General features: G+C 46.5%; 5 protein-coding genes across 5 annotated transcripts; 3 read left to right on the forward strand and 2 right to left on the reverse strand.

Moving 5' to 3' along the window:
- Positions 1–1503: 1503 nt before the first annotated feature.
- Positions 1504–1920, forward strand: NUU61_001617 (uncharacterized protein; the record flags this gene model as incomplete). The annotated part of the gene is made up of 1 exon (XM_056652199.1): positions 1504–1920. The coding sequence occupies one exon, from the start codon at positions 1504–1506 to the stop codon at positions 1918–1920; it is 417 nt and encodes a 138-aa protein (XP_056515128.1).
- Positions 1921–4984: 3064 nt separating this feature from the next.
- NUU61_001618 (cytochrome P450) lies at positions 4985–6860 on the forward strand (the record flags this gene model as incomplete). The annotated part of the gene is made up of 4 exons (XM_056652200.1): positions 4985–5281; positions 5354–5597; positions 5646–5764; positions 5823–6860. The coding sequence occupies 4 exons, from the start codon at positions 4985–4987 to the stop codon at positions 6858–6860; spliced, it is 1698 nt and encodes a 565-aa protein (XP_056515129.1).
- Positions 6861–12448: 5588 nt separating this feature from the next.
- NUU61_001619 (uncharacterized protein) lies at positions 12449–13642 on the reverse strand (the record flags this gene model as incomplete). The annotated part of the gene is made up of 1 exon (XM_056652201.1): positions 12449–13642. One exon carries the CDS (start codon positions 13640–13642, stop codon positions 12449–12451), a length of 1194 nt encoding a protein of 397 aa, XP_056515130.1.
- A 4083-nt stretch (positions 13643–17725) lies between these two features.
- Positions 17726–19255, reverse strand: NUU61_001620 (Ribosome-inactivating protein; the record flags this gene model as incomplete). The annotated part of the gene is made up of 2 exons (XM_056652202.1): positions 17726–19000; positions 19073–19255. 2 exons carry the CDS (start codon positions 19253–19255, stop codon positions 17726–17728), a joined length of 1458 nt encoding a protein of 485 aa, XP_056515131.1.
- A 1107-nt stretch (positions 19256–20362) lies between these two features.
- NUU61_001621 (uncharacterized protein) lies at positions 20363–21576 on the forward strand (the record flags this gene model as incomplete). Its single annotated transcript, XM_056652203.1, has 2 exons — positions 20363–20607; positions 20739–21576. 2 exons carry the CDS (start codon positions 20363–20365, stop codon positions 21574–21576), a joined length of 1083 nt encoding a protein of 360 aa, XP_056515132.1.
- Between the last annotated feature and the right edge of the window lie 3187 nt (positions 21577–24763).

The raw sequence follows: 24763 nt of genomic DNA on the forward strand, positions 1-24763 counted from the left end.
TTTGACGAATACTGTTTCTAGCGGGTGCAAAGGGGCTCAAAGTGACTACGCCGGTGAACCTTTTTGGGAATCAACAAAGTTTTTCTTTTGCCGCAAAAAAATATAAAATCGAAAAAAATAAAGAAAAAAAAATAACTGAATAAAATAAAGCTCGGTGTTCCCAGCCCTACCCATATGGAAGACACAAGGCTAGATTAGGTTCAAAGAGCGCTGGAAAATTAGGCGAATAGACCATTTCTTCAGTAATAGAGAGTAAGGGTCCTTGCAATAAGAAATGCCTTTTCTTGTTTCATAGGTCGTGCATCTGTACACACCTTACCACCCGCTGCCACTCGTATTGTCGATTGAATCTAGGCTAAAGAGCTTGAGGAAGTGCGGAATGCTTTCCCTAATCTCTCGAAAGTTGGTTGAGAGATACTGGGGTTGAGATGGGCTGACTCTCCAAAAATGCGTTTTGAGAACCCCTTCGCTCGTAGGACTGGAGACGAGATCTGTCTGGTCGTAAAGCAAACCGACAAACTGCGTGAAAGTTGTATAGAGCTCATGGTCGCTCTCCAGTAGTTGTTGAACGTGATCATGACGTTTTCTGAGCCCCCTCTGCAGTTTTTTACAAAGATGGCTAGGGAAAACGTCCGCGTCTGGGGAATGAAGGTGGTATTCTTTGAAGCGGCATGGTGATAGTTGTGGCAGAGCGGTTGTTGCGCAGTGAATAAGTTTAGATGCTGACTCCATTGTTTCCTGCTTCTGTTCCTTCTCGAATTCTTCATAGACGGTGCCGGCAAGGCAGTATAAATCACAAAACAAGGCGTGGTTATTTTTGGAAAGAAGCAGAGAAAGACTCATTGGGCCTAGGCGCACCGCACAGTGACAACACCCCATGGCCTGGGGGCTAAGATAAAGTCTTGCCGCAGAAAGGCAGATGGTTTGTGGGCTGAAGCGTGAGAGATCTTGCGCTGGTCTTTGCTGCTGTCGAGAGAATAATAGACGGTATATGCTACGACAAGAAGCCGCCATGGCTTGATTTGTGGACTAGTAAAGATATGAATTTGGAGAGACTGCCGTGGATTTCAAATTCCCCTTCGACGACCCGGAAAGAGCCCCGGAAGGGAGCTGCTGTATCGGGTATAATACAACTCTCTCTCTCTCTCTCTCTCTCTTCAATTTCCCCTGCATATTGCTACTGTCCCCTGTAACCAACCGACACCATCTCCATCTGTAGGTCGAATAGGGTTCGTGAGGTCACGTGGGCCATTACCTCAACACTCAAGTCCTTCAATCACCTCGGAGGGTTAGCAATTTGTTCTAAGGTTGCCTTAGGGCCTTCAGGGCTTCCCTTGGGGAGTTTCGTTAAGGATCTTATCTTTCAAGTAGGAAGTCCCAATCTGTGCATTAATCTCGTTATAGAAGGACTTTATCTGGAACCACAATCTGTCTGATGGACCGCTGTCACGGCCCAACTCGTACTTCCACCACCACCACAAGTCCCTTCAGAAACTCGCCGCCATGATCATATCGGATGCACCTGCCCATCCAACGGGCCGCCTTCCCAAACCCGACTATTTCCATCTCTTTCCCTCTGCATCGAACGCTCTACCTTTAAGTATGCCTGATCTTCTACGTCCTAGCGGTACCATCTACTTGAAGTACGGTGTGTATGAGCATTGCTTCACTGCTATCCACGACCATTCTGACTTTCTCCGAAGATACGAGACCACACAGCAATATCTCGAATTTTCTGGCGTGACCGGCTCAGATTTGGACAGCCTCTCCTCGGACCAGAACCGCCCGTCTAAATCTATCAGACTCGGCTACCACTATTCGACTCAAGTGCCGCTTGTAAACTTGATGTCGGGCTGGAACCACGAGGATTTTGCCGGCTCCTTTCGCATGATAGGAGATGAACAGCTGTTCGCCATGTAGATCAGCCGCGAGCTTGTCGCCCGCCCACCGCCAATCAACAGTCTTGGATACTGGGCCAATGAGCCCAATATCTGCTCAGCGCCCCGGACGGCCCATTCTAACCTTACCTGTGTCGTCGAGGTTGGAACATCCGAGTCTGCGTCACAGCTGGCCCTCGACGCTCGACGCTGGTTGCAGATACCATTCACCACCGTCGCACTGCCCTAGCGATCTCAATTATGTAGAACACCAGCGATGGCCTAATTGCAGTTCACGTTTGGAAGCTTGGTGATTGAGCATTCACCATCGGAACCCGTAACATGCAGCGCTCTGCATTCTTAGTCCTATCTATTCATGGGGATTTCACGTCCACCGGTAGCGACCGTCCCCACGGTTACAGGTCATCGTCCAGACCAGTACACGTATTCCAGGACTTCCACTCATGAGATTTGCCTTGCCTTTGGTAATCGCGCTGGTTGCCAAGCGGCAGGAGGCATGGAAGGGCAGGTCATCCTCACAAAGGAGCTGCTGGTCCAATTCGCGACCGACTTTTAGGATATCCCTCCGTAAAGACAACTGTAAAGTCAAATCACCAACTAGTATCAAGACGGTCCTTCTGCCAGGGATCCTTTGGCTAGTGACTGTTCAATTCGATACCTCGATAGTATTATTACCTTTCATTATTAAATTGTCTCACGTCCTGGGGTGTACTAGGTTTTGCCGCCTTGGCCTTTCCTTTTCCCCCTCCACCTATCTCTATGTATAGGATATGTATAGGACGAAATAATCCATTCTCGAGGGGTATAAAAATATAGGTCCAGATAGGGTGCGTGATGTGGATGTTAAACGGAGAAATGAACAGTATATCTCTCCAAGGGCCTGTCACAGGCCTCATTAGGTGGGGTGTGTCTGTTTCTACAAGGCGGGGAGTTGCTTTTGGTTTACACCAGAGAAATTATTCAACGCTCAAACCACGCTAGATCCGAGCATTATAGTAGACATATATTATGTTCAAGGCATATACCATTGCCTCACGATGTGTAAGTGTCTAATCAAAGGCAGCAACAAATATATAAGCGAGAGTAATTCGTGTTATTTTATCATTGCACCATGTACCGGTTTGCTGTGCGGGGATTAATACTACAATCCTCCCAGTAGTCGTTTTGATTACTTGTTTTAATCACGCTAAAGAGAACCCACTCAGCTGGTTCCATTTATAGCACCGCATATTTAGTATCCCCATGATTCTACAGAGATCTTGAAAATAAATATCCATTGCCATAGAACATCCCTTTTACTCTTTTGACCCCGGCAGCTTTGCCCTAGTTGTGAGATCCATTGGGTGAGGATATTTGGCATGAAGCTCACCCAGCCAAGATCTGTTGCGCTAATAATGCTGGCCGCGCAGACGGTATACTCCCATTTGAAAATTATTTCTCCCGTCCCATTTGGCGTGGATACGCTGGACAATTCCCCTCTTCATGCCAGTGGAAGGGACTTCCCCTGTAAACTGCGCCATGGGGCCTTTCAAAGTCCAGAACAGCCAAATGTGATAGCGATTGGGGAGCCCCAAGTATTAAGACTAACTGGGACGGCCACGCACGGAGGTGGGTCCTGTCAGATCAGTTTAACTACTGACCTGACGCCCTCGCGGAAGTCTGATTGGATGGTAATTTCTAGCATCGTGGGTGGCTGCCCGGTTAATGTCCAGGGCAATCTGCCCCCTAGACGATCGGATCCCCTGACTTTGAATTTCACCATTCCATTTGGTGTGTCTCCTGGGACATATACATTAGCCTGGACCTGGTTCAATCGACTGGGAAACCGAGAGATGTACATGAATTGTGCTCCGATCACCGTGATAGGAGATCCGCCCAAATATCCCAAAACCTTTCCACCAATGTTCGTTGCTAATATCAATGGATGTATGACTCGTGAGGGGATTGATGTCCGCTTCCCTCATCTCGGAGACCGTATCTCCTACAACGGAGAGAAAACTCATCTGGCACCAAGGTTCTCTCCGGCCTGCACTGGCCATCCCAGGTTTGGAGGTGGAGAAAATAGGCTTGCGAGCACGTCTAGTCCAGCAACGCCTTCACTTCCTAAGAGCGGGGGGAGGCGGGAAGCAATACCTCCTTGCTTCCACCGGTACACGCTATTTCTCACCGTCCAGCAGGAGCACTAAAAGCCCCATCGGGTAGATCAACGGCTTCCGAAAACTACAGGGTCACTTCGACACCAACCGAGGGGGTGGCGTCAAGCCCCCAGCGGCTGCGAGAGTTGAAGGGCCCATGTTCAAGGGAAAGCATGAAACATTGTGTCAGTCGTGACTTCATGCAGGTGTGTGGGAGTGGGAAGTGGTCTACACCCCAGCAAATGGCCCGGGGAACATTTTGTACACTGGACCATATCTGGATCTAACGGTATTTGTTAAATCGATGGGGGAACGACGCAGCGCATTTTGACAGGGCATATAAAATGCATGTTGGATGGGTACGTTTTCCTTCGTTATAAGCACCCAATGGTATCTTGATCGTAATTCATTTGGTAGTAAAAGATAATTTACAATACTTAATTCAAGAGTCTATTCTTACTACTTAGTATTTCATACCTGATTTGATCGGAGGCCTAATTTACGAAGCACATGGAGATAGTGCCCAAGGGCGTGCTATAAGTATTTTATTTACCGGAAGCTGTATTGACATCGGAATAAAGGTCAGTGAGGTACAGATTATCTATACATCAGTCACACCCAAGACCCTCCAAGAGGCACGTCGGCACTGCCATACGGCTAGCTAATAATAGGTTGTTTGAAGCGTTCAGGCCGTACATAATAGTCAGCCCTTTAGTATTGATAGAAGTGCCTATGTCCTACCTCCCGAGGTTTGCTCGACGTCACGAAAGGTGGCAGATCGAGAGAGTGCCCCTCTTCACGCAAGCTCACTGACCCCCTCGCTTAACAGGAGCTCTCCCCGCCCTCCCTTTGCTGATGCTATAAATTGATGGCAACCGAACGTGCAATCTCCAGTTCAGTTATAACCCCCTATAGCATTCAATACAACACAAGAAAAATTCACCGGAAACCATGGCTCTGACTCACACATACCTCAATAGCCTCTGGTGCTTCCTGGGTACTCTAGTCGTTACCCGTTTTCTATGGAGCTACCTTCGCTCTCCCCTCAAACCTTTCCCCGGCCCCATTGCAGCCAGGTTTACGGATATCTGGCGTTTTCAGGACGTACTCAAAGGTCGATGTGATGTTACATACATTCAACTACATCGGAAGCATGGCTCGGTCGTTCGCATGGGTCCAAATATCCTGAGCCTGTCGGATCCAAAATTGATCAAGCAAGTCTTCACCACCAGAAATCCATGGTTAAAGGTACGCTCTCTCTATCCTGGGCAAGATCTCTAATGAGGGAAGTAACACTCACCTTTTGAACAAAAACAACAGAGTGATATGTATAATGTGAATGACGTCGTGGTAGCGGGGGTACGCTACAAGAACCTTTTCTCGCACCAGGATGAGAACTGGCATTCCATATTCATCCGGCCAGTAAAGCCAATTTACTCCATGCGCAAAGTCCAGGAGGCAGAACCTGCTATTGACCTGACCATTGAGCTGCTGATCAAAGTACTCCGCGAGTGCTTCGTTACTCCAAACAACGTCTGCGATATGTCAAAGTATCTCATGTTTTGTATGTCCGTGTTCAGGGAGGCATCTAGGGACCTGCTAACTTTGATAGTCGCATGGGATACCATGAGCCAGGTTACAATTTCTCGCACCCTGGGTATTTTGGAGGCCGGGTGGGACCATCAACGTATTCTGGAAACATCCGAAAAGAGTTTGGACTATTTCGCTCGGGTAAGTGTGAGATTGACGCCATCTCCACAAAGAGGGCTATTTTCTAAGCGCTAAAAAGACCTCGCAAATGCCATGGATGGACATGCTTTTTGACAAAAACCCATTGCTTCGCCTCGGGCCTCCCGGGTTTGCCTGGGCAACGGCCTTCAGTTACGAAGAACTAGAAAAGCGCCGTCAGAGAGGTCCCGCCCCGAATATTCCTCCAGACTTTCTGGACAAGTTCCTCGACGAGATGCACAAGCGCCCGGATATTATCGATACGAATATGGTTGTTACATACCTCCTCTCGAATGTGTTAGCCGGGAGCGACACAACAGGTTCCGCTATGTGCTCCGCCTTGTACAATATCCTTAAGCACCCACAATCCCACCAAAAACTGCGGTACGAACTACGCTGTGGTGGAATTCAGCTACCCGCCCAGTGGAGGGATCTAAAATGCCTTCCGTACCTTGACGCCGTGATGCGCGAGTCAATGCGGATCTATCCACCCATTGGTCTCATGATTGAGCGGGTCGTCCCGGTAGGTGGTTTCACTCTTCCTGATGGGCGATTCGTACCCGAAGGGACTATTGTGGGTATGAATCCATGGGTCATCAATCGAAACGAGGATATCTTTGGGCCAAGCACTGACTCTTTTATTCCTGAACGCTGGCTTCCAACTCCGGGCGAATCCGATGAAGACTACAAGGTACGCTTTACGAAGATGAACTCCGTGGACTTTACGTTTGGGGCTGGCTCGCGGACGTGTCTTGGGCGGGATCTTGCCCGGTTGGAGAGTTACAAGCTTATAGCTATGCTATTCATCACATTTGATGTCCGTTCATCCTCCCCCCTTGCCCCTCCTGCGCCAAATCTTGAGATATTCTGTCTTCACCAACTAACACTGTATCATTCATCAGATGGAACTCCCCCGTCTCGACCACGAGTGTCACGTGACCAACTCCTGGTTCGTCAGACTGACAGATATTCCCGTTCGACTCAAGGAGAGAGGAGACCTTGGGTTCGTGACACACGAGAAGAGTTGTTAATGGTTTCGACCGCTGGATACCTTATGATTATTGGCGGTACTTTCTGGGTCAAGGAAGATCCATTGTAGGATGAAAGAAGAAGCTCAATCCATATAGCTCGCTGTTCTAGAGTGCCTTTCTCTCAATCTTGGTAGCAATGCTGGCCACCCTTCAAAAAAGGATGAATGGATGAACCTCGTACTTCAAAGTTTTTTATTTTTGAGCTAGCGTGGAACCGCATCACAACATAGTCCGTGATATATATAATACCCATGCCGAAGAATAGGTCCTGCGTGAGGTATAGATCAACAAAGGTTAGCAAGTTCTGAGTAACCATATTCCGCTTATACATATATCTCAATAGGGCAACAATCAAGAGTCATATATTACCATGAATATTATCTGCGGTGGCCCTGTTCTATTTGTATTGGGATGCTTTTTGTAATCCCCCAGAGTTAAGATTCTATTGTGCATATACTGCTCAAGTAAAAGGGGTAATGATACAAATTTTTGTATGATTGACTCAGTGATGAAGCTCTCACCGATTCTATAATAAAGCACAATTCAGAGGGACACTATCACTGTACAAGTAACTATATAGCCTATGCTGGAACTTAGGAAGGGTCCTTTTTTTTCTTTTTTCTTTTCATTTCTCTTCCTTTCTCTTCGTTTAGAGGGTTAAAATGTGTTCTCGAGCATATATTATGATAGTCGGCACTCTCTAGTATCCGTTTGCCGTTTAGTCGCTAGATATATGATGAATGTGGGTTTGGCGTAATAAACGCATACTCATCGGATGCCATCTCCATATTCCATCATTTTGCCCAGCCTCTTGAAGTATTTATCATATCCCATGAGCCAGCTAACTACTCGGAACGAAGAAACAACCGTCGCTATGGAAGGCTTGACTACAACATGCCTTGGGCACACTTCGTATATCAATGAGTTGATAATTTGGTCCCGAAGATTGTCGAACCAAATCCGATGCCATGTAAGCCTTCTGTCCTAATCAAAAAGCTAATTACGAAGACAAGCTAGGTATTGTGGCAATAATTGAAAATCTGGTAACCCGCTAATCATTACAGACAGACACCCGCGAAGAGCGAAGCGTCATCACCAAAAAGAATAGTACTAAAATAAAAGGTGTCAAATTTGATTTGACCATACTCTGGAATGAGCCATTAGAAAATAACCTTATGTACACCGTTGAATCTGTTTTCTAATATGTTTTCAAAACAAAACTCTACAGTGAGGGTAGATTCTGAAGCTGCTTCTCAAGGGCATCATAGATGAAGGGACAGGGCTGCGTCGCCTGATATCATGGGAGTAAGTTTTAGAATAATCTCGATATTAGGAATATAATTGTCCAATTTAGGTAATCTAAAGGTTGGGTTATTTTGTCGGAACTGTTACATCCCGCTTAGACCTTTGGTAAAGTCCCTGAAAGTTGGCCCCCATACAGTTTTATCAGGGATTTTCTTGCCGGTGACTACTTAGTTCTAGAAAATCCCTCACAAAGCAAGGAAAGATCTTGGCATCTATTCTGTCGACAGAAGTCTCTTCATAGTATCAATGGTGGTTCACTGGCAAATAGGTAATAGGCTTCTGTACATGATGTGATATCTCGTGTTCGTCTTAATCTTCTGAGAAGGCTTGAAACCCTGATGATCTCCGGTGGTTCCAACTAAGTGGTCGTGGTGGCGTCTATTTATGAGAACCAGGAGGTTACCAGACACCATACGGTTGATTTTTTTTTTCGGATTCGCACGGCGCAAGGAAGCCAATGTTAACATCCTGAAAACCATTTCCCAAATATACCCTGACTTTGAGGGTAAGAGAAAAGATCTAAATGCTATCCAACAAATGGTCGGTGACTAGTGTAAAGGGGTGATAAGAAAAAATAAAACCGGAAAACAAAAACAAAAAAAAAAAAAAAAAAAAAGCCAGTAACTGGGTCTTCCTAAGCATAGGGTGGTCCGTAGGAGCTCTACAGTAGGTATCAGTTTGACCACCATCTTTTAAGAACCACCATCAAGTCTCCTTCTCCCCCAATCGAGCATAGGATGTTTGCTTGCGCATATCAACTCACCACTCTATCCTGCACATAGGTTTTAGTCGTAGGTATTTGGGCTTTCAATAATTATTACCACCCCACTATCGAGTCGCTGCGTTCGTTGGTATAGTGTACGGGATTGCGCGCGGTTAGTGTTAGACTTGACTCTGTCTTCCCATCATAATAGCCAGCTGATCTGGTAAGGCTGCCGAGCATAGGAATTCTGCACACATAACGAGGTGTTGGCAAAAGGGAAGCAAGGCCTTTTTTCCAGGTAAAGCGCAACGACTTGATTCATTGTATCTTAGACATTGGCACCACCAGCGAAGGGATTTTGTGTTCACATTGGCAATGGGGGCTAACCCTTATTGCTCCTATAAAATGAACTCCTCTTAGTATGAGTCACCGCCGATCCACTATCTGATCGGAAGCGCTCCGAGGGAGTCTCCTCCATTCCTCTATGCGATGGCTGGCTCCCTTCCCATAACCGTCTGACACCATTCTCGGAAGGACCTTATCCTCTCTAAACTCCTTGCCACTCATTTACGACTACTCGGTATATTCACTGTTCCCTGATGTGACTGGCGGTAAGTGGTAACAAAGTCGATAAAATGAATATACTGGCAGATTGGTCTTTCAAGTGGGCGGCGGGGTCCTGGTGTATAGAATCCGGGAAAAGGGTAGTGGGACTCTTATGTGACTGTATATAATGATCACTAGCTGAATCCATTATCATAGACGGTCGAAGGCATCATGTGCATGTGGACGTGCTATTGAACTCTCAGCCCCATTTTTCTATCAAACACCACGTCCTTACTGAAACTTCGTCGATATTTCCTACGTTTACTGGTTAGTATTACGCACCCAATCGTTATAGATACACACCGGATATATCCCCGATAGATAAAATGGTGAAGATGCCAAAATGCTGCATTGACCGAGGCACAAATAAATCAGGAACACAAGATGTAAATTACTACTGAAATAGATAAGGGTGGGAGAAGAAGCCGTGCACACCCAGGGTCTGGGTCTTGAATGCTCCGGCTATTTGCTATGCGTAATCTCCTACCCGTTCCATTCAATAACTGACTATATTTACCCACGTTTTCTATTTGGGGATCCTGGTCGTGGTATAAGTACACGGAAATCGCCGGAGGAGCGATCCATCTGATATATTGGGAAAAGCCATGGGGAAATTTAAAGAAATACTTTTTCTTCGATCTCCCAGAGGTATGTGTTTGCCTCTTGTCAGAATACATACCACAACTTAACTATGGAGAACTAGGTGCTCTGGCAACGCAGGAAAACTCGCGGCTTTGGGCCTGGAGCCCATCCCGCCTTGACGGGACTTCGCTTACAGTGGATGCCATCGCTCTCGGGAAAGAGAGCGATTCCAAATTGGCATCATTGCCCCTTGGTGACTTTGGGCAGACTGCGTTTGTTTTTCCTCTCGCACGCCTATATAATGATCTCAGTTTCAGTATATATGAGTATCTAGAGACCTACAGGGAAGTTCAAAGGAGTATCCCAAAATTTCTCGTGGTATGAAGATTTCGGATTCCCTGTTGTGTGTGCCTAAAACGTTGACTTGTTCTAGAGCCTGGCCGAATATGGAGCGGACCCGTTCGTAGCCAAAGCAGTAGAGAATGCAATCCAGTGTGCGACAAAAACCGAATATTCAGAATTGTTGCTTGATCCACGGTTCATAATTGAACCAGTCCAGAGACTCCTTAATGCTCCCACTCCCGTAAGTCATAAGCAGAAACAGCTAATCATACTTCACTCTCGTTTTCGCAAACAATACTTATCCGAGGACTCGACATGGAATATTGAGTTCGACACATCAGAAAACGAGCTTTTAGGTATAAAGCCACATAAGATACCTGTCTACGCCGAAGCGAAAACTATAATTGATGCAAGTCTCTTCAATTCACTTACAGCAGAAGATATAATAAGTATTACGAATCTTAAAGACTTAAATTTACGCTGCGACGCTCTCACGCGCCAAGTTCAAGAATATATGGATGTCGGCGTGAATCCTGAACTTATCGATCAACTTGCCCAGGTAAGCCTTTAATATGTTACGGGGATATAAAGATCACGAGAAAGAATAATCCCTGTATAGGAATTTCGGAACAGGCGGAACTTCTTCTCTTTCACATCTGTCCTTAATGGGGTCGCCTTGAGCCGTCTCAAAACAGAGACACTTTCTCAGTGGGCAACTCTTATCGACTCATATGAGCAATACAAGGGCTATAGGGACTTTGTGCGCCCGGACCTCGGGAGGCCAGCTTTACACTCTTTGGTCCCCTATGTAACATTTTGTAAGCATTGGCAGACACAGAGAGCTCCGCACTCGCCCGTCGACAAGCAGGCAATGAGGGGTTGGAACTCGATATCAGAGGGAGTTCTAAACGATATAGAGAAGGTCGTCTGTTCATATCAAGAGTACAAACGAACTCTGCTCAAGGCTCAGACCGTTGATGGGTAATATTCAAACCCATTCAGTACTGAATAACGGAGAAAGGTCGCTACCCACATATAAGGAACGGGTGGAAAATAGGTCATTCCCACATTTACAAGAGGAATGACCCATAGATCACGGCCACACATAGCAGGAACCACATAGATATACACCTAGGTAGGGAAGGCCGCCGGTCTCTTATAATTAGTAACCTTTGTATGAGTTTACCTCGCGTGCGCCAGTAGATACCATATCAATAATAGTCTATTATTTTCCGGATTACACTTAGTTGCAGGCATTGTTTGTTTACTTTTTTTCTTTAATCCTACTTATCTAGGTTTGTTTTGTGTCGCATGCTAGACACTATCCGGGTGTTCGACAAGAGGGTTCTAGCAATCTAAATACGGCCTTTATATCATAGCTAAATAATATGTGTTGACCCATTCCAATGACCCATCATCATATTTCTTTTTCCAATTTATGGGATACCAAGATATCCAGACATGTTAGACTTACATTGCGCAACTAGTCAGTCGAGAGATAACCTGAAGCAGATCACGTATCTCGACCTTAGTCCTTAATCTTGAAGATGTGATTTCAAAGGTGAAGGAGGGGTTTTAGGCACCCTCAATATTGAGCTGAAAGAGGATCCCCTGGGTCTTGATTCCCCGGCGAGCCGACTACCACGGCTGGTTACCAATCGGTCCTATCAGCCTATTACGTAAGAGGTCGCCAACCCTTTACTCCTTGTGTTGGTATAGGGTTCATTCTACATATCTATTGGATGAAAGATTAATGAAAATCCATACAGAACACTTTCACAACATTGGACGTGCAGCCGTGCATTATGCCTAGTGTATAGGGCGAGGGCTGAAACCTTAGGACTATCTTTTCAATGCTTCTGTTGTGAAATGAGATGAATATATTTTCAAATTAGTGAGACCGACAGCCTACCTAGACGTGGAAAAGGAAGTATGATAAGTAAAGGGAGATAAACATTGTCTCTTCAATCTACTTCTTCTGGACAAACCTAGCGCCCGGGCCCTAGACCTGTCGTCTCACCCCAAAGTCGACAGCTTAAGTAAAAGATGGAATCTTATCATTAAACGTGTATTGACCAGCTGCTATGAGATTATCCGCTATATGTACCTACAAAAAATTCAATTTCCCTTTACACAGTAATGATATCCAAGCCATAGATTCGAGCAATTTTGGTTCAAACCCGGGTTTAAGCGGCGCAGCTCATTTAGGCTCACATTGAATGCCTGCTGCAGCTTCAGACAGTAATCATTGTCCACCACCAGATGACGCTGCTGGCAAGATGACAGCGAGGAGGGATAATTGGGGCTTCCAAGCGTCCTGCTAGCCTGTATAGGGGCGGGCATGTTGCCGGCATTAGCTGGGGTCACTGGGGTGCTCACCGGCGCATTTAGTGCCGGACTAGGAACAGGGCGCTTTTCCACAATAGAAATGCTTGGGGCGGGCGGTGCAGTGGTTACCAAGACTCTCCTGCTTGTAGCGGCCCCGGATTGCTGGGATACCCCGATGTTGGGGGTGGGCGAGGGCGAGGTACTGGCACGTAAAGCCATGTTTGGCTCCGACGGAAGTATAGGCTGGGCGACCGCGTGCCAGGTCTGTGTCGTTGCCGAGTTGGCCTGGAATGACGCACTAGTAACGCCTGTAGCGCTGTCGCCGCTGGCCGGGACGTTCTGGTCATCCAAGTGGCCTGAGGCACCACCCGCAGAAGTGGCCATCTTGGCGACATCGTTCGAATTGCAAGTGCTAGGGCCGTCGGTCCATTGGCCAGTGAGGCGGTTGGCGATATCTGACGCGTAGCATGGAGTGGCACCCTGGCCATCGCCCAAATTCTTCGACGGAGCCAGCGAACCAGAGTTGTATGAACGGGCAACCTGGTATAGAGTGGTGGCATCCGTCTTTCCACCAAGTTGCTGGAGATGCTTCTTTAAGCCGCCCTCTCCGTTGACGCCATCGTTAATCATGGCCGAGATCTGTTTCTTCGTGCAAGGCTTGGTGCCCTTTCCGTTATTCCAGCAGCTCGCCTTACCATTGTGGGTCTGCATCAGGCCTGGGTTACGCACGCTTCTGTCCGGGGCAACCGTCGTCCTGACTCTCACGCAGCCCTTGGTCTCCTGCATCATAATAGCGAAAACAAAGTTAGAGTAGCCTCTGAAGGGGCTTTGTTCGGTGACCTCCTTGATGGAATCTTTTAGCCAACTCGTCTCTTCCTCGGTGTTGTCATCAACGCCCCAACTTGAATCACAAACACCAATGTTCTTCTGGTTGGCGGTCCACTTAAGGTGGCATGCTCCATTAGCTCGCAGGTTGACGTTCATTTCGCAAAGGGATCGACTCACAATAGCTCAAAACTCTTCCATTGCTTGGTTGACTTCCATCCCTCCGATGTCAATCCTTTGCCCCCGTAGGTCTGATAGACCCGGGGTATCAGATTGTTCTCTCGATAGTTGGACATCGGAGCTCCCGAAATCAAAGTGGTGAGGCTGCCAGCAGCCAAAATCTGGGGATAGTCAGATAGTGCACGTGCTTCTCGCTTGGCCGTAAGAATCTTACCAAGGAAGAAAGGAACATAATCAACTAAAATGAAAAAAAGGCGCCCACCACAGAATTATCCCTAGATTTGGTCCGCGCGTGACATGGGAATAATCTTCCAATCCAGGGTAGATTGTTCACCGGTTTAATTTTTAGCCAGTCAATTGTCGCGGCCCTTTCTTTGTAATAACACACCTAGCTGCCACAGCCCTCGGGGTCCACTCAAAAGGAATAAAGATTAACAAGGACCTTAAAGATAACTTAGGTACCTCTACTTCTTTATTTCCAGCGTGCTTTTTTGTTCTGCCAGGGAGTCGCCCTTGAATGGTGGTATGTCGTAAGCCCGGCCTTTTATAAGGAGGTCTATCAATAGAACAATAAGCTCTTAAATTGTTTACAATTCTCAGTCCATAGGTACCTTCACTAACCGTTGGAATTCTCCGCTTCGTCCCAAAAACTGCCTATGGTCCCAGATTGAACTTACAGGGTTTGACATATGAGTAAAGTAGAGCCCTGTTTTATCAAACCCTGACTACTCCGCTTTACTGAAGCAAGATTGGCCGTTCTCTCCGACCTTTCCAATCTAGCCCTGTATATATAGAGCTTACAGTGTGATCGTAGGACAATTTCGCGTAATATAAGTACTAGATTGAACCTTCAAAGAAGCTATTTCTCCTACAGACACCCACTTCTGCCAGGAAAGAGGTAGCAGATTTACAAATATACCTTGTCGTTAGATCTCGCCAAAAGCCTATCAGTTCCACCAATCAACTCAAGATTTTTGCCAAGGATTGAATGACGAATCAAATCGCGATTGGTGGACGTGTCTCCCAAGGGTCAATATAGGCGAAGATTAGTATAAATGCTATATATAGACGTACCTGTCAGATTTCAACTCATCGACTGTTGTTCACTGCATTGCAGACGCCCCATACTACCGCGAATACAGATTCGTCGATTCGCCGAAATGTCTCTATGTGAATCATTCTTAAACACTGACTCTGGACCTTTCGAGCTCTTATGTGACATGTGCTCTAGACGGGAGAACCATACCTCCCTTTTACGCAGGAGCCCGTCAACATATTCGCGTATCTAACATTAAAGCTTCTCTTCATCTTAAAATGATATAACTTGGGTTTCAGCGTGATTTCTGCCAGGTTAACACGTTCGTTGACTTTCACCTCTCCGCCCTCTTCTTCCTTGTTTCTCATTCGCCAGTTGCTCCCCGCTTATGCGCTTTCCTGGGTCTCGATGTCTCTCGTATAGTATATGCATATTACGCCTTCTCTATGGATGAACGGGCTCAGCTTTTCTAAACTCTGTAGCATTGAAATAGATCTTATGTTTCAGGTAGGCCAAGAAAAGACAAGACCTTTCTCAATTATTGCATATAATCCCTGAACAAAAGTAAGTTTCTTCGTATTATTTTAAATGGTTATATTTGGCGATAAAATTATAGAGATTAATATATATACTATGCTTTTATTAATCATAAAACACGTGAGTCATATCGTATCCTTTTGAGGAGGGTCTTTAAAGTCCTAGGAGATATTAGAAGGAAAGACGTCCAATAGAGTTACCAGGATCATGGTTCTGATACTGCTAAGGGGAACCGCGCTATCACGTAGATATATATAAAAAACCGGGCGCTAGCTATATATATGTAAATAATGTACATTACACATATATAATGATTGATGAATAATAGGGCTTCACTACCCGCTCGTCCAGTTTCTTCCATTGACATTCACCCGGTCTTTGTGCCCACCAGTCCTATGCATAGGAATCCCTGCTTAGAAACGGTGGTTATCTTGCAATTGATACATATTCTCTTCGTTGAGAATGGCTTTGAATGGTTTATGGATATTGGTGAACGGCGGAATTGATGGCTTATATGGTCGCTCTGATGAGCGATAAGCAAGGTTGAGTCCAGTTTGTGTGATAGCATTGCAAGGAGATACCTTTCAAGTGTCGGGGCGTTTTCTCTGCCGTTTCCCTAGGCACCAATATGATCAGGTCTGTGAGCACTATCGGATAAACCGGTACATCACTTGACTTAATATATATGGTAGAATCGTACATCTGATCGCACGATAGAAGACACTAAGCCCCATCTACCACTATACCACCCCAGAACAGGAGGATATAAGGACGCTCACTGCCCAACATATATTTTGTTCCCCGTCATCAATTCATATATTGCTACTTAGATACCACCCTTGGTAAAGCTTTACAGTTCGATACTACGACAAACCATCCAACGATCTTGGAAGCTTGCTTAGAAATTCCAACCTCAAGTGACTGACCCGATCGGCGCTCAACTGGATAGTCAACCCTACAAGCATCGTACATACCCGAGTCCGTATACGGCCCAATTAGCATTGGTACGGTTATGGACACACTTGGGCTCGCAGTAGCGTTGTTAGAGAAGTATCACCTTTGTGGAAATTACTCACCTTGGCCAGTCAGCAGTTCGGGGCATTGAATGATAAGACAAAACTCCCTTTTGTAACTTAGTGCGCTTTTTTGAGAGAATGGCCAAACATAATCAACAAAAAATCGGCAAGACCTGTAATCAAGCTTGTATCTAAGTACTTCTATACACATCTTGAATTAAGTAGAAAGATGCTCTCTCAAAGGTCCACCATCACGCCGGAATGCCGGAAATAGACCCGGGCACTAGGTTCTCTTGCGCCAACCACGCTAATGCGCCAGTCAAGAAAAAATTAAATCCATGGTCGAGGTCTTCTTAACGAAGCCTTCTACATCCGGCGGCGCGGGCTAGGAAAGCGGCGACCTCGGCGAGGAGCTCATCACGAAGCTTCGGGAATGCATAGGATCTAATCCTACGTAGTGGGAACTCGATAACTCTACGAAACCTGACTCGGATTGGCTTGAGTGGTCCGCTACAGGATACACGACGATTGGGCAGATAGATAACTGCTTTGGGCATATAGCGAGGGTGTCTGGTGGTCCGACAGAAGAAAGCTAGACACCCCGGTCAAACTGCGAAAATCCGAGCCACGAACGTCATTTGCGGCACTGATTCTCTTCCCAAAGCAACCACGGAGAAGACCCGGACGTCCCCCCACCAGCATAAACTCATTGGTGAATGGTGGTGGTGGTCTGGATGCTATCTGGGCCATGGATTCATTCTCCTGTGCAGCGAAGAAACAGGGAAGAAAGTGTTGAGTTTCGCTGATTTTCCTGATCGTGTTGCTTGCGCTGACAAAACTGCAGACGAAACAAATCCTTTAAGCTGGAAACTTTTATTTTGTATCTTCCGTACAACTTCCAGCGTACCCTGGCCTGTTGCAGCAAGGTCGACGACGTTGTGGATATACTACTGACGGGTGGCAAATTCCCTGTACAGGTCAGCAAGGAGGAATTCCAGCAGTGGATCAAAGACGCCAGTTCTACCAACCAGAAGAGCGAATTTATCATTCACTGACAGGCCTGGAGCACCGATGCGGTGGCGAGTAAGGCCTCGGATTTCCTCTGCTCGTTTAAGCACCGATTTTGACCGTCCTGAGCTTGGCAAATTTTGAGTACTGAAGCGGCGACCCGGGGAAGCAAGTGGATAGACCGTGTCCAGGAAGGGGCTACTTACGACCACGATCGTTTGATGATCCATCACTATATCAGATACAGCCCTCACGTCACGGCCGATACAGCAACCATATACCTACACATATCGTAAGGGGAATTTCTCCTTTATGGTATTTTCTCCCTTGATCCACACAGCAACAGCAGGGGCACGCACAAGGGGCCAATCAGGGGGCGAAGAAATACCCTGGATCCCCCAGTGTGCTCGGACAAGGGTCTAGGGTACAGGGCCTCCGAATAAAAAGAATGAACAGTAGCAGCAATCAAATCCAGCTGACTCTAACTTCTAGCTTGCCGTGCTGTCCTGTAATCAACCCAGATGTTGATTGTAAGGTTGCAGGTTTGAATTCGGCAGTCCCGTTCGCGATCTCCTTGTCAGAGGTTCGGCCATGGTCCCATAGAGACGCGCTAATAGTGAGGCTCGCATCCATTGGTACGGCAAGGGCTGATCTCAACAGAGGGACACGGCTATTCGGGTGTACAACCACGTGGTCGTGACTTTCTCTTCTGAATATCCTGATCCTCTTATCTGGAAACGAGAAGGCCTGGGCGTCGATTTCGCCGTAGACATCAGCTGGGTCTTCTCCGTCCCTATCAACCAAAAGGATATCCACCAAGGCCTCTATAGCATTGCTCATGACGACGTAATTGAGCGCCGCTGAGCCAAAAGGGCCGTTGATGGTGTCTGTTCGAAACTCGTTGTATTTGTTCGCCTGGTTGTTAGCATTCCATGCGATCCGGTTGTTGGCGACCTCGTCATCCGCAGATGGAGCGTCCCTGTTCCTGAGATTGAAGTCGAGGTTGAAATGGTCGATAGCTGATAGAGTGCGAGATGGGCCAGTCAGGGTGACATGTTGTCCAGGCTCAATGGATTCGTGATCTTTTCTGTCTCGGCTATAGATATAATCGATCTGTAGCCCGTTGGCTGCGATTATGGCGCCGTAGACCTTACCCGGACACCCGCCATTGATCTTCAAGATCCGCATGTCGAAGAATTCGACCAATTGTCGGCCGTTCTGGGTTGCAGCCTTCCAGATGGCGGCCTCCACATTGTTGGGTACAGTCTTATAGAGCGCCATACCAAGTGCCCTGATTACCTGTTGTATAGTTTCTATTTTCAACTTCTTGGCCGTTTCATCACTGAGATGTAGCTTTTCGCCAGGGTACTGAAGCGCAAGAGAAAGAGGGTCCCAATCGTTCTCAAGAAATTCAAACCGCCCAAGCAATTCAGACTGCTTGGTTGGGTCGATAGATGGTGCATAGTATTTGCATATGCCGATGCGTATCTCTGTAAACCTCAACGACTCGGAGATCATCTCTATGATGATGATTAATGCAGCCGCCTTATGGTCGAGGCTCGGAGGATTTTTCGCAAGTGTTTGCACGGCTCCCAAGAGATTGTTCCAGCCGAGCTGAATCTTGGTTCTTTCTTGTGCCAACTTGGTCAAAGCACCGTAGCCACTCCCAAATCCCAGGTTTTTACACTTAGGAACCAATCCATACGTGTCTTTGAATCCATTCCACTGTCCACGCCCGTCCTGATAGGCAATCAGTTAGAGGTTTTCTCGTCTGAACCTCAACTTCAATGAGCTAGCGTTTGTCTTCAGTACCACATCAAAAAAACGGGTGGGTATAACGTTTTCAGCGGGTTGAGGAGGAAGGAGTGGAACACCACGTGAGGATTTGTTACCATCCCGGGTCTGGAAACTCAATTGACCGATGAAAAGTGCGTACCCATCCCTGTCTGGAATGTCCCCAACGTCGAATTCTTGGATAAATTCCGGTTTGGCCATGATGATTGTGTAAAATGATGATGATGATGATGATATTAGCGACTGATTTGCAAGGACATGAACATGAACATGGCAGTTAGCTTTATAGAAACACTCTGCACCCTTGTGGGTCCAATTTCACGTCTCGCATCCTGGTATTTCTTTTCACCATCGCTTGGCCGGGGCGGTCAGCGCCCCAGTAATACTAGTAGAACATGAGGTTATGCTTCCGCGTCCATTGTTTAGGAGACTGAAAAAAAAGCCACGTCAGAGTGATATGTGTAACGGGAACAAGTACGGCTGTGCCATGATGTAAGTGGCAAGCTGCCGAAACAGAAGGACCTGAAGTGGGAAGGGGAAGAAAGCAGACTGCTCGAAGACTGAGTTATTTTGAAGGATACTGACTTGATACGTGATATGAAATAATATATCTTCCCATTTGCCTTGCCTTTGGAGAAGTGATGAGTACCACACCATTACCATCCAGATGTGATAATAACTACATACTTCTTGGACAGGGGCGAGGAGAAAAGAGGGGTCTCATGTATGTAGATCTGCCACTGTCGTTCTACACTGCATCCTAAATAGCCCAATTAGACTGATTTACCCACGTCGGTCAAATAGAGTGGATCCCGGGAATCCATACGTGCATACTGGGCGTTCTCTTCATGGCTGCATTGCTACCTAAGGAGACGTATGGTAGATCTGCACGCCGAGATCTGTCGGATGAACTACTCCATTTGATTTATTTATACCTACACAAGTAGATACTTGTATGAGGCAGTTTCATGACCGTTCGGTATTGTCAGTAATCTGAGGCGAACGCGTGTTGCTGTTGGTTGTTTAGATATTCAGATGCCCCGCCAACACGGAACTCGTTCGGCTGAAGTACCTACAATCACGGTTCTCGAGACGAGGCAATTTCTGACGTCGATGAATTGTTTCCTATCCTGCAGGAGAGAAGTGGAGATCGATAGTCGGGGAAGGGTCGAGGCAACCAGATCGCCGGCCCCACGAATTTGATATGTAATGGTAATACGAAGTAAGAACAGTAAAAACGGTAATGTGGCTACTTCACAGTGACACTGTTGATGCGTTTTCCTCATCGCCATCGCAATAATCAAAGAGATGGCCGTTCCACCAGCGTCGACTTTCGCCACAGATGAACGGTTTTATATTCATCTGAGCTCCGAAAAAAACAAGAAAGACCCCTATCTCGAAGTTGACGATGGCACCAACAGCGGGACTTTCATCTCGAAGCTCCCTGACAAGACCATCATCACCACGAGCCCGCCAGTTCCAACTGCAGCAACCGAGCTCCACGACGAGGACAAGTGGGTAGAATGGCTCAAGCAGATCGATGATGCAGCCAAGTATACCTTGACAATCAAGCCACAGAAAGAGAAGGAGGGAGAAGAGAGCGGGAAAGGGGGGAAGACAACAAGAAAACGGAACTCAAACAATTCGATTTTGCATTCAACACGCCAACCAAACTGAAGTTCAGCTCCGAGAGCCCGGTGTTGAACAAGACATTTGGCGATGCTGCCAAGAACATCGGAGAGCCCGGCTTTAATGATCCAAGGCTGTACCTGGGATTGAAGGAGTCAGACCAAATGGAGATTTCGCTAGTCAAAGCCTGGACATGGACTGGTCAAGAGGAGAATTCGATTCCCGATATCTTAAAGGGGCTGCAAGTGACACCGGATTCCAAACTAGCACCGGGCCATCGCAACGCGCTGTGGTTTAACCCCGAAGCATCCTCGCGAGTGACAGTCCGGTTGGTGTTCAACCTCGGCGACTTAGGCACGTTGAACAGTCTTGGCCTCGGTGGCTTGAACATCAGTTTTACCAAAGCCGACCTTGTGTGTCGGAAGGTCGTGAGTGCTGGGGAAGCAGAGGGAAAAACGGTGCCCGTGACGCATGGGGACGCAGAAATCTCGATTGATTGTAAATTCGGTCAAGACTTGGAGCTGCAAGGCATCATGGAGTTCACGGAAGATATCATCAGCATGACTCTTCTAGCCAAGTCCGAGAATCCCATCCCAAGAGTCTTGCGCTGGTTGACAGGCGTCCTTGGTTTAAAGGAGGATGATCTAGGGACACTCCCGAAACTTTTCAGTCAGGATCCATTCAAAGATGTCCGGTTCCGTCGTATTAATATTGTCGTCGACAAGAAAGAGATTAAGCCGGTATCTTTCCAACTGGATGTGCAGGTGTCAGCACCCATTGGGCAGGATCCTGCATCGGGGAACAAGACGCTTTTCCTACTTTCGTACACCTACATCTCTTCCATCGGTGGACTGGGTACACTACGCGGCCAAAAGTCTGGGTACACTCTATAATTCAGATTTACCCCACCATATTAAAAACTGAATAACTCCCCCAATATTAATTAATATAAATTTATACTAACTATACAAAGAAAATAGGTCAGTATCTAGTATACCAACCCTTCGCTGCGCGTACAGCAGCCATTTTGCGAGGCACAGATCGAATTAAGCTATCAATAACGTTTTGATCAAGCAGTTCCCATGCTTCGCATATAGCTTTTTTAAAGACCTCCCAATCCAATTTAGACCTTCCATCACCTATCTGAGGGTATAATTGAAGAATTTTGATCTTCAGAAGTCGCCATACTGGTTCGATAGGGTTAAGGTCAGGCGAATGCGGAGGCCAGTCGATCACCTAAATCCTATGGTTTTCGAACCACTTTTGCGAGATTTCTGCCACATGAATCCTCGCATTATCTTGTTGGAATATCGAGCATGGTTCATATATTGGTAAAAGACCTTCTTCGAGAGTATCGAGATAGGAGTTCGCAGTATAACCTTGCCGAGGTGCGTTTTCATCGCGATTCATGATCATCATTTTTGTTCGGCCACCAATCCAGATTCCAGCCCAAATCATCTGCGAAATATCCTTTCCATGACTCACGAGGTTCACAAGATCGCTTCGGTAGGCCTCGGAGGTAAATCGAAAGACGAATTGGACCTTAGAATTCGATGTTCGTTGGACTGAACATTCGTCAGAAAAGATCAGATTCTCCCAATCCGAAAAACTCGCCCATTCACGTACAAAAGCGCGTCTTTTTTGTGCAACCGACTTTGATAAAGGTATTCGCTTCTTACTCTTCCATTTTCGAAGCCCGTAGCCTTTTAAAACGCGTCGAATTGTTGATCGAGAGGGTGAATAGGGAGTATTCGCTCCAAGGGCTCTATAACTCATTCGCGGGTTCCGACGGGCCATCCGATAGATATATCGAATAGTCTGATCGCTAATCTTAGAAGGTCTACCACTTCTAGGCGATGATTTAAGAGTATGGTGTTGCTGAAAGCGATCGCGAGTCCGGTAAATTGTAGTGCGGCTAAGATTTAAATCGCGAGCGATTTTAGTAGGACTTGAGCCATTTTTGAGAGCAAAAATAATCGCTGCGCGAGTAGATTCTGATAATTCATTGTTTTGCCTGCGATTTGCACTAATTTCAGTGCCAAAATATCGCATATTCGTTGTGGTAGAGAGAAAAGAAAAAAGGGGTTAGAATATGGATTTTACTAAAGTGGGGTGCTGTACCCAGACTTTTGGACCCCGTTGTACTATCGGAGCTCCCACAAAGTTGTACTGAGTAAGTGCACGCTCTCTCAGATCGTTCATCTGAATTTTGTTTGAGTTCGGTTTCAGCATCGTTTAGGAGCGTTGATTTGGCTTGGAACAGTTGATCTGGAGCCAAATCCTTCTGACTGGGCTGCCAATCCGCCGACTAGCGTCCAGCATAGCTTAGTAACCACGATGGCTTCAAGTATTGCTTCAGCCCTTCACAGAATGATTTCTCTGCCCTTTCGATCAAAAACCCGCACTGATCCCCCGTCAACCTTCATGACGCCCCCTAGTGGGACCCTGCAACCAGTAAAGGGCCTTTTGGCATCGGTGCCTCGGTAAAGATCAACGTAGACATATCTGGTAATATAGCTTACTTCGACCGGTTCAAGTGTATGCGGCGGTAGGTCTTGGCAGCGTGCATGTTGTTCATACAACTGTCGACTGATATCAGTGAAAAGGGTCACAATATAATTGCTGAAGGCCTTACCGTCATCGTCAAGTTTGCAGCTCCACTGGTCGAAACCGAGGGCAGCCTTCCACCAGTAAAGGCCTTTCCGGGCTCAAGAGAAACTATTACCAAAATATGCCAGGATGACTTGTTGAAAAGGAATATCCAAGGCTCAACTTCTTGAAGCCATCGACGAAAACGACCCTACAAGTCATATGGTCAGTTCTAGGTTTCAGTTTGCGGTAGTTTATTATAAAATTAATACATATTTCTTTTTAGCTGTCCGTTCAGGGTTGCCCCCGACATCCGGTTCTTCGTAATCGCCCAGTTTCATGCCCTTCTCGCAAAGCTGAAGTAGTTGTGTAGCCTTAGGACTTGCAGTGGAGATTTTCGCCTTTGTTGCCTTCGGCACCTTCTCCTTGGCTACGACCCGGTCTTCTACCCGGCCATTCTTATTTCCTGGAATAGAAGATTGGCTAAAATGGGTGCTGGGAGCCTCTGAAGATCCTAGAGGGGCCCCCATTTGGGATGTTTCCCAGTGAGAAGGTTATCGTTGATTCTGTTGTACTACCGTGGGTTATGTGTTGCTTCCAATGAATCAGCATTCCCAGTATTAACGGGTAATAGTGCACGGTGTCTGGAAAAGAAAATAGACAGGTGATTGTCCTTGGTACTTCAGAGGTGGTGGTTTTATATTGCTTTGTGGAGAGTACTCTGATTTACCTTCTCCTGGAATGATGCGTGCACCAAGGGGGAAGTAGTGATGTAAATGTGATGTGAGCATAGTTTAACTGCGATGTCATCTGACGGTTTGTATAACCATCATTGATTTTTTTCAACCAATCTAACTGGTCCGCCACTCTCAGGATGCACCTGGAGGTGGGCGAAATCGATTCTCCCGATTCTCCGGTCTCATGCCTGGGGGTAACACTGGACACAGTCAACAACACGTGTTGCTTCGAGAATAACGCCACCTCCTTGGAAGTTATATCCTTATGACCCTATTCAGGATGACCTTTTGGTTTCGGGTGAGTAAAGTTTTATTTCTCCCGGATCTGCATGTGCGGTATTCCATCTAAGTCACTTTGTACGATATTCATCACTTGCTTAGTGAGAAAATGCCGAAGGTTGAACGATATTAACATAAGCCGTAAGCGAGCGGATCGGTCCAAAGCACCATAATAAAGGCGATATTTTTGCACCTCGATAACTCAATAACTATTACTGGGTTTACGTTCAAATTAGATGTATAGACTATTCCGATCATAAGAAATAACTTATTTTAATCTTGAAATAAGCAAATCGCTTTTAACATATTACCAAGAATACAGGCATATGTCTGACGTATCACTTGAACTGATTGTCTGCTCGGACGCAGATTAACTGCGTGGTTCACAAGATGTACTTTGGGTTTCTAACGCACTGAAAGAGATTTTACAACATCGAAAATATTGAACTTCTAACCTTTCTTGGTGTTTGAGAGG

This window comes from Penicillium alfredii, assembly GCF_028826965.1.
Source record: "Penicillium alfredii strain IBT 34128 chromosome Unknown utg000003l_segment0_segment0, whole genome shotgun sequence".
NCBI classification, from domain to species: Eukaryota; Fungi; Ascomycota; class Eurotiomycetes; order Eurotiales; family Aspergillaceae; genus Penicillium; species Penicillium alfredii.